We start from the raw sequence: 16121 nt of genomic DNA on the forward strand, positions 1-16121 counted from the left end.
TATATTTTTTTTTTTTGTGTTTACTGGAATTGGTAAGATTTTCTTTTACAGTGGTGGTTTTCTGTGAGGCATAGCAAAAATTCACTCAGCTGTCAATATATATTTTGACGATACAAACCCTCCCTCAGATTGAACCCTTTTGAATATTCTACTCTGTAAGTCAAAAATCACCCAAATACTTCTCTGCTGTATTGTATTGCTGTATTGTATTTGATGAATTAAAAAGTGTGTGACAAATGTTTATTAAATCCCACCTTTATTTGTGTTACTGTTCTTAAAAAGCCAAGGACAGTCACCTTGACAGCATTCGAGCATTGTTGGAAAATGTCCCTTCAATATTAGTTTCTAAGTGAATATTGCTGTTGCTGTGTGCATTTGTATGTAAATAAAGCTGTATAACATATACTGTATGTGTCTTTATCCATCTTGGAATAAAGGTGCAATTTTAAATAATTTCTAGTTGTCGATTAGAAAAGAAACATTTTATCGTGGAACATTTTTCTCATCTCTTTACCTAACACATCAGAGTTTTAAATAAACCTGTAAACCTGGGGAAAGAGAGGTCCACGTATGTAAGAGCGTTTGATGTTCTGCTACTAAACTCATTTATTTTTGCTTCATTCTTGCTTCTCACTCCCTTTAAAAAGCCTCCTGCAGCATCGCCTTTCATTTTCACTTGCTGCTGTTCCATGAAGTTGGAACAACACACAAAGAGAAAATATTCTGCACTTGCTGTTTTTTGTTTTTTTTTTCAATGGAATTCACCTACTGTTTGATATTATCCAGACTTTTTTGGAAGTGCGTGAAACTGACCAGGCTCTGCAAACAGATCAATAGCTGTTTTCATGCCAGAATTGTGCAGGGTAGATAAAATACAGTTGTTGGACAGGATCCAAGGAGGAGCTGTTGAACACAAATTTGTTGAGCGTGTACAAATGTTCATTAATACATGAAATCTGAGCAATATGGTGTAATTTACTAGTTATCAGGCTATATGTTTTTATAGGCCTTCCATGTGAAGCAGATGTGAACAGAACTTTAACCTCAATGTTTCAAATACAATGTTTTGAAAAAGTGTAATCACTGAAATAAGTGTTTTTCCCCTGCCAAAGTTGTACATTATATATGTTTTGAAAGGTTCAGGAAAAATCAATCGGTTGTTTGATTTAGCTCCCATGGTCAAAAGTGCAACTTCACTGTTGTGTGTCTGACTTACTCAAAGAGATAACAAGGATGTTTTAGTACAGTTGTTTGTCAAGGATAGGTGCCCCATCTTAGGTGTGATCGGATCACCGAGTATTGCTTTATCTTGTTAGGCTGAGTTTCTCTTTGTAACCAGGAAGCACCAGGTATCTTATACAGGAATTGTGGGATGCATACTCCTGTCCTTAGAAGCCAGCGACACTGAGTGACAGGCTGCTTTTGTTCAAATGCTTTTGTTGAAATGAAAGCCCTAATAAAACTGGTATCTCACTGCCAGAGGGAGTTCTACTTGCCTGGCTGCCAGTTTAATCAACTCCTGAGTCAACAATTTTATATCTCATTTATATACATTTATGTATTTCCCCAAATTTTTATTGTGTTTTGAGGTTGAGGCCTCAGAGTGAGGACAGTAGGTTTAGCTCTTTAGTGCTCTAGGATGTGACATCAGATATTTAGTAACTCTTCTACCTTAGCTGTTTTCTTCTCTTTTTTTGTCCAATGTTTATTTACCGTTTCTCTTGTCATCTGTTGTCATGTTCTTCATTTGTGACTGTCGAAAGATTTGTGTCACTCATCCTGATTTTTGTATTTTTCTTCTCTTCCCTACTCTCCTTTTGTCCCCTGTTTTCTCTCCATCCACCCTTCCTCCCATTGGCTCTCCCTCCCTCCCTGTCTCGCTTACTCTCTGTAGCCTGTAATGATCTGGTGGCCTCAGGAAGGGACAGGAAGCCCAATGCTTTGGTCCAGGTGGCTGTCATAGACCCCCACAAGCAGCACCTCGTCACTCACGCCTGCACAGAGATAGTCGAGGTAAGGCAACACACACAAACATGCACACACACGCGCACCATCCTCTGACTGACTCTCACTGACCTTTTGATGTTTGTTGTTTTGCTGTGTCTCTGGGTCACTGGGTCTTGGTTGGTGTTCTCTCCATCTCTGTCTGCCCTCCTTTTCCCTCAACCTTTTTTTCCCCTATCTGACTCACTGAACTGGAACAGACAATGAGCGCTAACTTTCTATTTCCTGTGACAGTTGAGTCCAGACATCTATGAGAGTTTGTGTGGCTCTCAACCAGAATCATCTCTCAGTATGTACAGTATGTGTTTGTGGATTTAATTGGTAAGGGGTTCTTCACAGTGAGAGTGTTTTTGTGTCCTTTTACCTCTTGAAATGCTGCTTTTATTATCTCCAGTGTGACAGTGCTATTCCTAAGCAACAGCCACACAAGTGTTTTTTGGGCGGCAACAGTTACCCCCTGTCCCACTATGGAACACCCACTTACACACATGTACATACACACACCCACACACGTTTTTTCTTTCCTCATATGAGGGCAAGTTTCCTTACACATTTAGAGGAGACACTTTTTTTTTCTAGCGAATCCAGTAAAGCTGAATTAGCATAACCGTGCCTTTCAAAGACTGCATTTCAACTGCTTTTCCCTTCAGTCCTGTCAAGGGAACAGCAGTGTGTGTGTGTGTGTGTGTGTGTGGAAACACAGGATGTGGTAGGATACTGTATGCTGGCTCAGCCAGCTCTGTAGACACTCTGAGTGCCGCTGGAGTTTTGATTTCATGCCTGTAATGTTCAGGATATGGGGTAGGATCTGAGGATATGGACTGCTTTCGACTTCACAAAAACAGGGTATGTGCACATTCTGTGTGATTTTACAAGTGTTTGCAACCTTATAAGAGGTGCTTAAGATAGTCTGGAGTTTTCTGTGCTATATATTTATTATATTAGTCTGCATAGTGGTATAACATCACTACTCTTGTGTGTCCCAGTATGTTTAGCAATGAACACAGAATTAGACACTAATGTTCATTATTATTTGTTATTTTGACTCAGAAGCAGCACAACATTGTAAAAATTCAATGTCACTTTGAAACCCTCTTTAATGAAATGTTTGTATGTTGTTAAGAGTAGCAGAGGTTACTTGTCAGGACAGTGGTAACCAGCAGGGTTTCCCACTTATACACTGTCATCCAACATGAACAGCAGATGTTCATTAACCTGTGTGGCCAAAGGAGGACCTGTGCGTGTGTGTTTGTGTATTTGTGTGTGTTGGGTAGCCCCACTGTGTGTAGTATGAATTTTAAGACAGCACAACTGCCACTTGTGTTTCTCCTGTTTGTCACATTCCTGGGATGTCTGCTCTTAACAGCTGCTGCCAGCTTTGCTGGACACTGATTGTGAGTGTTGGCTGCATGTATGCTTGAGTATTAGTCGTACTCCTGTGATAGGCGTATTATCAGGGATCCGTGGTATATGATATAAAGGTTTAATTTAGAAGATAAATGATTGAACACGCCAGCTGCTACACAGCCCTCTCTAGTTCTACCCATGAATCACCAAACATGAGTCAGGTAAAAAGAACTGGATGGCATTGAATCATGTTGGATCTGGACTTTACCGGTCATAGGTTTCAGTATTTCTTTTGTACAAGTTTCCCAAATAGAACACCATTAACATTAGTACATAGTTCATACTCAGTGGTATTGATACTGTGGACTAGGGAACTGAGACTCAGTGCCATATTTTCAAGAATAGGCAGACCCTTTTTATCTCCATAGAGAAAGTGTATGTCTCAGTGTAGGTACTGTGTCTTAATTTACTGTTGATAAAACAGAAAGAACCAGGGACAACTTAAGTACAAAATCTAAAGCCCGCTAAATCTCTTTAAAGTGCAATAGGAAACATGTTTGACAAATTGTATTTTGAGCTGCCAACAAAAAATAAATGCTATTTGGTACCTCTTATCAAGTGCTTGCTGAAAAGAGGTGACATCTGTTTTGTTTTTTTTCTTGAAAATTGTAAGTGCTTTGTTTTCCACATGTGCATGCTTTCTCAGTAAGTTTAGCATGACACAAGAGACAAGAAAGTGGGATGGAAAGAGTGACATTTTCTGCCAAACCCTAATATGTCTGTCTAGGGAAAAATCCCATTCCTAAAACATGGCCAATGGTTCCAGGAGTGGCGGTACTTGAGGGGATTTGACGTCACACAAATCCAGGGGATAAAACAGCCTTTGATGTCATGCTAGTCAAGCGAAGAACCCCCTGCCTGGAACAAGTCCAAAATGTCTAGTCTGTGTGTGTGTATGTGTAATTATGAGTGGTCAAGGGAGGGAGAAAAACTCAAGCCATAATACCCCCCCCAACTGAATCACACTCAAACACACACACACACACACCCTCTAATGGCCTAAATTGGCCGTTCCATGGAGGTTTGCAACCCAAACAGACAAAAAGACAAGAGAGGGGAGGGCCAGCTGTCTCCCATAGCATACGCTGACCACTTGTATGACAGACTGGCTTACTTCTCTGTGTAAATGGAGACAGGCTTACCACTTCAGCTCATCTCAGCCCATCAGAAGCACTAAGAAGATTCAGCCACAGCTGAGGCTGCCAAGCATGCTGGTAAGTCTGAATGAGGCCTATTCAGTGTGCCAGTGAGGGAGGCGCAAGGGGGTTATGTGTGTGTGTACCTGCACATTCTTGAGTATAATGGCTCTGCCTGTCTTTTTGTCAGTGTACACTACTGATATATACCCAGATTTACACTGAGCTCAAAGCAGTGCATTGGTTGCGCTGTGTGTGAATAGGTCTTGGTCTTTAGTATATTGGTGTACACAAACCACAAAGCTTCATGGCTGGGCGACAGAGTGGCACTGGGCACCAAGACAGGGTATTACCATGTCTTGAAGGGCTGAAACAAGAAGCGATAGACTTGTTTTATTTCTCCTCTGTCAGCGCATGGAAGATTTCTGAAGGATCAGTTGGTTAGTGGTGCGGTGAGGAGGTGGGTCTGTGTGTTCCCTCTGTGTGTGTGTGTGTGTGTGCGCGCGCGCATGCATGCGCGTGTGCAGTTGAACACATTATTCTGTCTTTTTGTGTGTGTAAGTATACTGCTGTATTTGGGGGAGCTTCATGCTTTGTCTTTCAATGCTCCAATATCCCTTATTGTAGCTGAGGGCCAGGACTAGTTCTGGTGTGTCAATCTTACCTGAGCTGCAGGTAAGCTGATTAGGCTTTTTTTTTTTTAGCACTTGTGTCTATAAATATCAGACTAACACAGGGTTCAGGCTTTTTGAGGCAATTATCAGCCATTGTGAAGGCTTCTTAGCTTAAGGGTTTGTAATCAATGAAAAATGGTAACACCTGCACAACAACTCAAAACCACACATTTATTTAAATAGAGTAATAAAGTAATACAGGGGGAAATATTAATTTTTAAACATTTTGACCTGACAGAGATCTAACCGGGATCAAAATGTCTATTTAAATAAATGTGTTGTTTGGAGTTGGTGTGCAGGCGTAAACTCTTTCCATCTGTGCTGATCCTGCGTAGCCTTGCACCAACACATTATGTGCATATGACTACACTCTCCCTTATGGTTAGAGACTGTGCAGTAAGTCAGTGTTATTTTTTTTCAATGTTCAGAGACATCATATTTTGATGGAATGACCCTGTGATCATTTAACATATATATATATTTATATATATATATATAGGAAAATAAACAAAATAATGGACTCATTCAGTCATTCATAACCTTCAAACTGCTGAGTAAAGTACTGTGTTTCAACTCAGCTCTTAACATGTAAAATTACATGGTATATTTTATATATATTTAAAAAACATACCATGATATTGTTTTCAGCCATACTCACCAGCCTGAGTTTCTTTTCTTTCTTTTTTTTACTCACGGGTGTGCCCATACATTCACACATGTCTGCCAGTCTGTCTGTGCAAGTCTCATTACCACTCCCCAGCCTGTCCCCACACAGTCCCAGAGGGGTTTCGTTCTAGAGACGCCCATCAGAGTGGAGCAGAGGAAGAGGAAACCCCCAGTGTAAACACAAAGTGCTTTGAATTGGTTCAAATAGACAACAGCAAATGGCTAAACAATCCTTGAGTGTTCCCAGGAAAGCCCCTTAGCTCCTGGTACAATCAAAGTCAAATTCCTTTATATTACAATTTATTGCAGAATGTAGATTGTTTAATTGTAGTTGAACACACGTGTCCAACTACAATTAAACATGCAGCAAATCTTGTCCAATCTCCGAGTGCTGCGATAGATGTGACATGAAATGAGTGAACAATTCTACTTTAATGGTTTGTAGAAAGACTGTTATCTTAAAACAAGTCTCTTACAACAAGTCTCCTGTGTTTCAACAGCACTGTTCTCAGAATGTTCTTGAAACAAGGGACATTTAAATAGAGAAACCTGCCTTATTTCACAATGCTTTCTTTCTCTTTTGAAGAAAATTCATCCAACCAGGTGAAACTGCACAAGTGACATATAGTTCCTCACTTTGCAGGCACTGCAGAGGCCTTAGAGAGGGTTTTAAATCTAAAGTAAATATACCCTTGTTAAGGTGAACATTTTACAGTGTTATGAAACGGAGATCTCTGCAGCCCCCCATGGCAAAACGAGCCCTTCAGCTCAAAAGGCATGGAAGTTAAAGGTGACGACTGGGTATTGTGATTACAGGGAGTTTGTGAGTGAATATTAGTTAATGTTATACAGCCCCTTGGTATGTTTGAAAACCCATTACTTCCTACTATAGCTGGTTTAATCCCATTGCCACAGTGCCACTGTGCCAGTTTACCTGTCAACATTTGTTACTCCTGGCCTGCAGTTTCAGCTGGGAGACTGTAGTTATGCCAGAGCTCCAGGTGGACCCACCAGGGAGAGCTCTATCTTCTCCTTTTCTGTGCCCAGGAGAGGCAGCAGGGGAGGCGAGGGGAGTGGGGAGAAATGCCGGGAGGAGTGGGACAGACTGAGCCCAGCTGTTGGCTCATTTACCCACCTACACCCCCTCACCTCCTTTTCTCCCTTTGGCTTCCTGCTTTTTTTCATGAACATGTGTGTTGCTGTATCAATGTGTATGAGGACACACACTCACACATGTGCATGCACACAAACACACATACACTATCTCAACCTTTTTCCGTGTTGTCCCTCTTTCTGACAGGCGAACAAAGACCCGCTATTTCTGACTGGGGTGACCTTCCCTTCAGAGCATCCTACTAGCCCAGAGACACTAGTCAAGCTAACTGTGTATGATGCAAAGGACAAGAGCCAGGAATCAGTGAGTAAATAGTTGTTGTTTTACTTTGTGTGTGTGTGTCCGTGCGTGCATTTGTTATATGTTTGCATGTTAAAAATCCAGCGCGTGAGCGAGCGATAATGATGAGAATGTGTTCAAAGCCAGTTGTGAAGCAGTCATCTTTCAAGTGTTGGCTGTGCAGCACTGCGCTTTAAACTTTACAGGGAATGAACATGAAAAGCTGTGAGAAATCTGCTACAGAATCTCATTATATTTAAATTTATCCTACAGATTCGGAGGTGCAAAGAGTTGTGTGCTGAATTATAGCAGGCAGTGAATTATGGCACTATCACAGTAATTATTCATTTGAGTCAGTCTCAGACCAAGACCTTTGCCTTGAGTTTTGAAGGAAAAGGGTGTGTAGCCTTCGATGAGCATCTGAGCATGGCAGCCTGTCCTTTGGCATTGATCCCCTGGGAAAACCAGCCGCTACATCACTGAGAATGGGAAAGAGAACCAGACATAGAATCCCGAATGGGCCAGGCCCTCTGATTCAGACTTTTTAAACAGACTTTACAGGAGACTCTTCTGTGTGGATCTATGCATGATCTTAATCAAGCACCTCACTCAACCCTGGGTGCCAAGATCTTAATTCGTCATAACTTACTATGAAACATTCATGAGCTTTATGATAAGCAAGGACTCCATTACAGGGCTCTACAGTGTTAGCATTTCACTCCCATATGAGTGAAAATTTGTGTGTTAGGGAACCAGACATTACGCTTAGAATTGATTTTCTTTCTGGATACTTGAATTTTTTATTTTTATTTTAGTATAAGGCTGCAACATAACAAAATGTGTGTGTGTGTGTGTGCCTATATATAACAAGCTAAAACTGACTGACTGTGTTACGGCAGCTTAGCATTATTTGGGACATTTTTTAAAACGGAGAAAGGTCTCATGCGCTTTGTGTCTGAGAGCAGCAGGCAGATAGTCACAATATTCAGATAGCAGCTTCTCATTTTTAGCCGATGCTGATGATCACTTTCACCGGTTAAAATGAAAATCACGGGTCACATCAGTTGTCGCAAACGTTAATTCCATGACTAACCTGATTCTGGATGCGGATTGGATGAAATGCTAAAAAAACTCAAACCTATTTCCAAAAGCTGTAGATGAATTACGAGACTCAATGCTGTTAGAAAAGGGATGCATTCATGAAGAGCAATGCATTGTTTTCCTTTTGTTAGGTGTATCAAGAGCATCTTATGTTTCAGATTTATTTCTCCCATTCAAGTTAGTTTGCATTTACCATAAACTCATGCATACTTTATATTTAATGTTCAAAATAGACATGCATTAATGTTATTTCTGCCAAAAATATCTGTGCCCCTAAAAAAATAAATGTGTAGAGTCCTGCATTATAGCCATAGTTAGTATAAATGTATTGCATTAAGACTTGATTTTGTGCCGGTATAAAACCAACAGTAGCATGGATGCTGTTGCAATGCCACTTCTGTTCGGCACATGTTATTGTGTACTTACAGTACGACTTTTAAGTAGTTTTGTTGCTTGAAACAAATCTAGTTGCAGTGGTTTGGATGTGCAAGTTGTTACTAATTTTAGCCTAAAACTGTGTGGTGTTTTTCCACAAACACGAACATACTATGCTCCCTATAAACTCTTAAACCTTTTCATGCATTTTGAGTTCAATGCACTGTACTTTGATGTGCACACATTCAAATATGTATGATATGAAACCTGGATATCAAAGTGCAAATTTAATGTGGTTAAAATGGCATTATTTGAATGACTTGATGGTTGTTGTTATGCACAGGTCAAATATTGTGACTATCTGCGTTCATTACTTTAATCTTCAGATCTCTCACCAAGCTTTACTAAAATATGTAGATGGGCCTCTGTGTTGTTGTACATACCAGACTGGTGTGCCACTCTGCACATAGTCCTTGTTTATACAGTGAATACAGGAAGCAGCCTCAGAATGTGTCCTGAGCTCCATCAAACATCTTGGGGCATTTTTTCTTGAAGCAGCTCCAAATACCAGTTCCTCTGGATAATTGAAATAATATTTTCATTTGTCAGTGGGATTATTATGGGGTGCTGTCAGTTTATGCAGTCACGTCAACAGCCAGACTATTACTTTTTCCTTCAGAATATGCAATATTGGCTATACAGTATGACTTATTTAATACAAGCTTTTAATTACGTGAGTGAAAAAACATACAGTATAAGCAATAGACCATAATACACATTTTACTGTCCTATGTTGTTGTAGCCCTACCTGTTCTATCCTCTAAGATAACCTTGCATACATTGTATGCAAAGGAATTTCTCTCTCCTGAGACATAAATTCAATTGAAATGCAGACTTCATCTGGTCCTGCATGCATAGTTGGTGTGCCATATTTTAAGAATTGGGACAGTGTACATTTGTGCCATGGCACTCTGCACCTCCTGGACACAATGTTCTCCTTGAAGAAGTTAGCCTGGGCTCCTGTTACCTGGTAAAAAAGCCAAAGATGTGAGCTGATTTAGGGCTAATACAAACTCCACCTGCTGATGATTTGTCCAGCTAGTAATGTATTCATCCTGCTCCAGCTTCCTCCCAGATTGTGTGATGCTGTGCCAGGATACCTTTGTTCTCTAAATTTGCAAAATTGGTTCTGAGTATGTTCCCCAAGTTTGCTTTTGTGCCTGTGCCCAGTTTCAACAAATTAAAAGCGTAAATGTTCAGATCGTTCATTAATTCTTTGAGACACATATTGTTGCAGTTTGAGAAACCCAGAAATATGCACTGTAAAAGCAATAGTTACTTTTACACTGCACAAATATAACAGTAGTTTACATTAACTTTTATTTTAATGTTATCATGTGACACATCATTTGTATTTCTGTGTATGTATGTATGTATAGTGTGTGTGTGTGTTTTTATATATATATATATATATACAAACACACACACACTATACAAATAAACATACTTTATGCATGCACATTTTATGTTGCAGCCTTATGCTAAAATTAAAAAAAACATTTTTTCCCCCTTCATTAATCTACATTCAATACCCTATAATGAAAAAATGAATGAAGAATCTTTTTTGCAAAATTATTAAAAAGGAAAAACTGAAATATCACTTTGACATACATATTCAGACCCCTTACTGTGACACTTGAAATTTAGAGCAAAAACTAAGCCACGAGGAGGAAGGAACTGCCAGCAGAGCTCAGAGACAGGACTGTGTCGAGGCACAGATCTGGGAGAAGGCTACAAAAAATTTCTGCTGTATTGAAGGTTGAGCTGGAAAGTGGTGTCAGACCTTTGGACCCCACTGTATATATATTTGCCTCTTAGAATTCAGCCTTGCCCATGTGAAATTTGCTTGGAGTGGAATTACATTGGCTTATTCCAAGGTATGTACTGAACACTGCTTATATTGTATTAACTCTCCATTCATTCCCTACCTCCTTCCTGGGACTATTTCTTGTGTTCTGAGGTGTGCTCTCATCAAATGTTTTACAAAACTGACCATGCGGACAGACAAGCTAGATGTCTGGATATAAAGATATTTTACTGATACCTGGTAAAAATGTTTACTATTTAAATTCAAGTTTATAAGAACAGCTTTGTTAAAAAAAAAAAAAAAACTGGCAATTTTTCCTAGGTAGGTGCTGTCCAGGAGTAATTTAATGTACTGGGTAAGATATTTCATTAACTCCTTTGGAATGTGGGGTATTGAATGTCTCTCTGTCTTACGTGCTGTCCCTCACACTGTCCCTCTGTGTGAGTGGGATTTCTCAGTCAAGAATATGACTATTACACAACACAATATTTCTCCCAAGCTCGGGTTTTAAGAACTTAAGGCCAAACCAACAGACTTACAGAACAGGTCCTGCTGAGCCATTCAAAGTCTACACCCATCTTCACACACCCCCCACTTCCTTCAAAGGAAAAGGTTTTGAATCATGAGCTGCATCACAACTTTGTGACCATTTCAAGAAAAAAAAAAAAGTTGGATCAGGATTTTTTTTTTTTTTTTTGTCAAAACCCATCTTCCTTTCTCTTAGTAGACCTCATGTAGTGTCCTAGCCGTACTTGAAGATTGTTGTTCCCTCTCTTTTTTTCTGGAACCAGTGCTCTCGTGCTGTGGTTGGCTTTCAGATTTTTCTGCTCTGCTGGGCACAGCGTGCTTGTCTGGGTCTCATTAGAGAGTCTTTAAGTGACACAGGCATGACCCTGAACATGAGCTGGCACAATGCGTCAGCCCCCAGCCACTGAAGTGACAGATCGGGAATCACTCAGCCAAGGCTCAGTCATTTAATTTTACTTTTTTTGAGCGAGACCAAGCATGGGCAGTTTGGTGTGTTTGTGTGTCTGTATGCGCTTTACAAATCAGCTGTCAAAAGTTTTAGATAGCCCTGAAAGGGATATGTAGCAGATGTTGTGCCACAAGCTGATTCTCTGCAATGGAAAGCAGATAGCACACATGATAACCACTAAACATCAATATATATAAAAACTTTGCAAATTTGCCACTTTATCTGATATGCCATGTTGTCTGTTCGCCGAGTTTTGGAGTGGAAATAAGAAGGGATGAAATTGAAACACTGAGGGGGAGGAAGCTGATGGAGCGAGGTTTATAGACGACTGCTTTAACATTTGTAGAGGACTGGAGAATTTCATAGTAGGATGATTTCCCTCTGCCGTGGGCTTCCCATTTAGATATTCTGAGATGACACTGGCTGCATGGTCATGAATATTTGAGAACATGCACGGAGCAGAGAGAACGATAAGTGACGGAGTGGAGGTGTGAGAAGGAGTACAACCGGGTTTGATATCTCTCAGGTGCAAGTGACCCCCCCCCCCAAAATCTCTAGTTGTCAAAGGATGACAGGCTAGCCTTTCTTTGTCACTGATGTCTTACCTTCAACTGCACTTTGAATGGCTCCCAGGGGCAATAAATTCCCTTTCAGCTCACATGCTGATCAGTGAAACTAGAAATATTCACAGTGGCTGAAAAGCTCTATACTTCACAGAGATCACTTTATTTAAAGCAATTTTATCATAAGCTCAGACAAATCTTTGAATATGATGGCTGCAACAAAGATGGTTCAAAGTATATCTCGTTTGCTGCATCCTGTCTCTCAACATTGTTTAAATGAGCGATGAGAGAAAAATCTACGCCTGTCATGATACAAAGCAAAAAATGATATTTGCATTTGGACAGGCAATTGAAGGGCAGGATCTTTTAATAAGTTCCATATATAAAAATCAAAAACTGAAATCTCTTATTTACAGAAGTATTCAGAACCTTAAACCCATACTTTGTAGAAGGCCCTTTGGCAGTAATTACAGCTTCAAGTCTTCTTGAGTAAGACGCAAGCTTTTACCTGTAATGGAGATTGGGATATGTGGTCAGATGAACCATTTAAGGCTCTTGGATTAAATCTCAGTAGCCCGTCATTATTTTCAAAGTTGATCATAAATCAGAGCAAGGCTCATCTGAGAGAGCTACGATAAAAAAAGGGCCCCGAGTTAAAAGCATATGAAAGAGGCAAATAAGATCATTTGTGTGTGTGTGCTGGTTGCATCACATTTGTGCTCACTTACCTCTGTGAAGAGGCTTGAAGACACACGGCTAATGACAGACCTGTGGTTTGTTGTCGGTGCAAACCTGTCACTGAGTGTTCTCGTGGTGTAAAGGAATAGGACAGCTGCCTCTGTAAGAGCTCTTCTCTCTAATCACAGCCTCATTTATCCCGCCTTTGCTCTCAGCAGTCTGGAATGAACATGTAATGCAGTTTTCAGTTTGCATTCCTATTACTGACCATGGTGAGGGATTTTGATTGGTTTCTGTGATGTGCACCGTCGTGTGACATACAGAAGACCCCATTTGAGTAAAACGGGAAAATGGAGCATGTCCGGTCATTTCCATAAAGCCGCCATAAAATGTATTCAATCAAATAAAACACAAGCAAAGGGGTTTTACTGGGTGACTATATTGGCCATTTTGTTGGCGCCACAAGCAGCCTGATGAACACACACCCAGCGCACACACACCATCTGCACAAAAAGGGTAGAGCAAGATATCTTTGATTTGGAGGGCGATGGAGAAAGAACTGATCAGAGTTCCATCTCAAACTGCTTGCCTGTTTGACACAGACACACACACACACACACACACACACACACACACACACACACACACACAGAGAGAGAGAAAATTGGATAGAGGTTGCATGAGAGGAGTCCCAAAGCATGGGAAGGATGAGGTATTGTTGGATCTTTTTTTTTCTGTGGGTCCCCTGCTTGACTTTTCATACCAGTTCAAATGTAATTTTCACAATTTCCCAGGAGGAAAGAACACTGTTCACAATGTTCAAAGTACACGCTGTTTTTCTGAAATCAAATTAGACCATTCCCAGTTCACTTTCTTTACAGATTAGGGATGAATTAGGACAGGAGTCTGACACTTATTTCTTTCTTGCACTGTTTTACATTGTGATGTCTTTAAGTTTTAAAGCCCTACCTATAAAATTTGGATACTTTTGTCATCATCCAATTTATTTTGATATCACGCATATACACGTACAGTGGCTTCAGAAAGTTTTCAGACCTTCACTTTTTACACACTTTCTTGGATTGTAGATTCAATTGTAAATGGATAAAATTGCTATTTTTTCCTCGTATAAGACAAAGTGACTAAATGAAATGTATATTGGGTTTTGTTTTATTTATTAAAAATCAAAAGCTAAAATCTGTCATTCACAAAAGTATTCATGCCCTCAATTCAGTACTTTGTACAAGCCCCTTTGGCAACAATTACAGCTTCAAGCCTTCCTGGGTAAGTCTCTAAAAGATTTGCACACCTGGATTAGGCAGTTTATCCCATTCTTCCAGGCAGATCCTCCCAAGCTCCGTCGGACTGGATGGGAAGTGACTGAACTGCCATTGTCAGGTTTCTCCACGGATGCTCTATAGGGTTTAAGTTGACTGGGCCACTCCAGTGTTGTCTTGGCTGTTGTCTTACTGTCATTGTTGTGCTGAAAGGTGAACCATTGCCCCAGTCTCTGTTCACATGGTGCAGGTTTTCTTTTTCTTTGGCTGCATTCATGATTCCCTCAATTCTGACCACTCTCTCCTTAAATGTTGTTTGGCAAACTCCAGCACGCTGTCATATGCCTTTTACTCAGAGTGGATTCTGTCTAGCCACTCTACCATACAGACCTGATTGATGGAGTACTGCTGAGATGGTCGCCCTCCTGGCAGGTTCTCTCATCTCTGCAGAGGACCTCCGAAGCTCTGTCGGAGTCACTGTTGGGTTCTTGGTTCACCTCCCTGACCAAGATCATTTTTGCTTGGAGTGCTGTGGTACTCCAAACCTGGAAAAGCAGGAAAATGATGGCCTCACTCCAGTTGTTTGTACGCTGGAAGCATTTTATTATCAGTGTGCAAATACACAAAATGCATAGGATGTACATCAAGATCCTGAAGGGGAGGTTATTACAGTTCTCTACTGATCTGAATTACCACCACTTTCACCTAATGTGTTGTAGGGAAAAATATAAGTCACAACCGGCAAGGTCAGTTTTTTGCTAGCCTACAAACTTCAGCCAAGTTCTGTCTTAGCTGGCGTTGTTCCAAATTTGTAAGCCACATCTGCTCTGCTAGCACAGTGAACTGCCATATATTAACCAGCAACATTGTAAATATCTCAGCCCTCAGAGATTAGCAACCCAATTATAAACTTGTATTTTACAACACATAGTGTGCCACAATTAAGTGTTGTTATTTTGAATTTCAAATGTCACATACAAAAAAACTAGCTTGAACATAATATTTATAAGATATTCTTCTTTGTTACCAGCATATGGCACACCATAAATGCCAAAAAAAAAAAAAACAATTTTGCCAGCTCAGTGTGTTTTTAATTTGAATATTCTCTTGGAAAACATGATGTTAGAGGGACAGTACTGACATAAGCCAACCCACTATTTTTTTTATCACCAGTTGTGGTCTGGCACGTATATAGATGAGGAATATGTCATTTTATGTAGGCTGTAAAAATAGAGGATTTATTAATGTCCTTCACTTAAATATCTCTTTCCATTGAGCTGCCTTCAAGAGCCTGTTTGAAAAACTCACTTTCATGAAGTTGAAATGAATTACCATTATAATTATTTATCATATCATACATGTTTTCCATTGTGTGTTTTGAATTATGAAACTAATTGCTAGATTTTTCAGGAATGTAAGTGAATTCAGATTTGATAAAATAGCTCTTGTACAGAAATCTATTTGACATTACACAGTTGTGCCAGCTTTCACTCACTCGATACTGTACATAATGTTGCATTGTTGTGATTGTGACTGATTCTTTTATTCTGCTGTCTACCTGATTTGAGGACTGTTTGACTGGCAGATATTAGCCACATCTCAGGAGGCAGTTTGAGCAGCCACTGTTCCATGGTGAATTGTTGCTCCAATTATGAACTGCTGAAGTATGGAGAATCCCAGCCTCAGTTAATCCTGCCCTGTCAATAATCATGATGTGTAAAAAGAGGTGACTTGACATATTTTTGGCATAGCCCCTTGCTTTTAGCTGGATGAGTGTCAATGTGTTGGGAATTTTCTGTAAGTGCACAGAAATAGACAGGGGGAGAGAAATGGAAGCAGACAGGGAGACAGAGCAGACAGTAAGAGAGAGAGAGAGAGAGAGAGCTACAGGACACACACACACACACACACACACACACACACACACACACACACACTTTTACAAGAACCAATCTCAGAGATATCCAAGAAAGGTCTTGGTAGTGATTGGGTGGGCAGCTGAGC

The 16121-nt window shown here is 40.2% G+C and overlaps 1 protein-coding gene across 1 annotated transcript in view; it reads left to right on the forward strand.

Moving 5' to 3' along the window:
- The window catches only part of inpp4b (inositol polyphosphate-4-phosphatase type II B), a 138509-nt gene that overhangs the window by 17165 nt on the left and 105223 nt on the right, over positions 1 to 16121 (forward strand). The window contains exons 3-4 of the mRNA XM_022738085.1: positions 1895 to 2013; positions 7188 to 7304. Coding sequence (XP_022593806.1) covers positions 1895 to 2013; positions 7188 to 7304 — 236 coding nt within the window. The remainder of the gene's footprint in view (positions 1 to 1894; positions 2014 to 7187; positions 7305 to 16121) is intronic.

This window comes from Seriola dumerili, unplaced genomic scaffold, assembly GCF_002260705.1.
Source record: "Seriola dumerili isolate Sdu_G_001 unplaced genomic scaffold, Sdu_1.0 BDQW01000035.1, whole genome shotgun sequence".
NCBI classification, from domain to species: domain Eukaryota; kingdom Metazoa; phylum Chordata; class Actinopteri; order Carangiformes; family Carangidae; genus Seriola; species Seriola dumerili.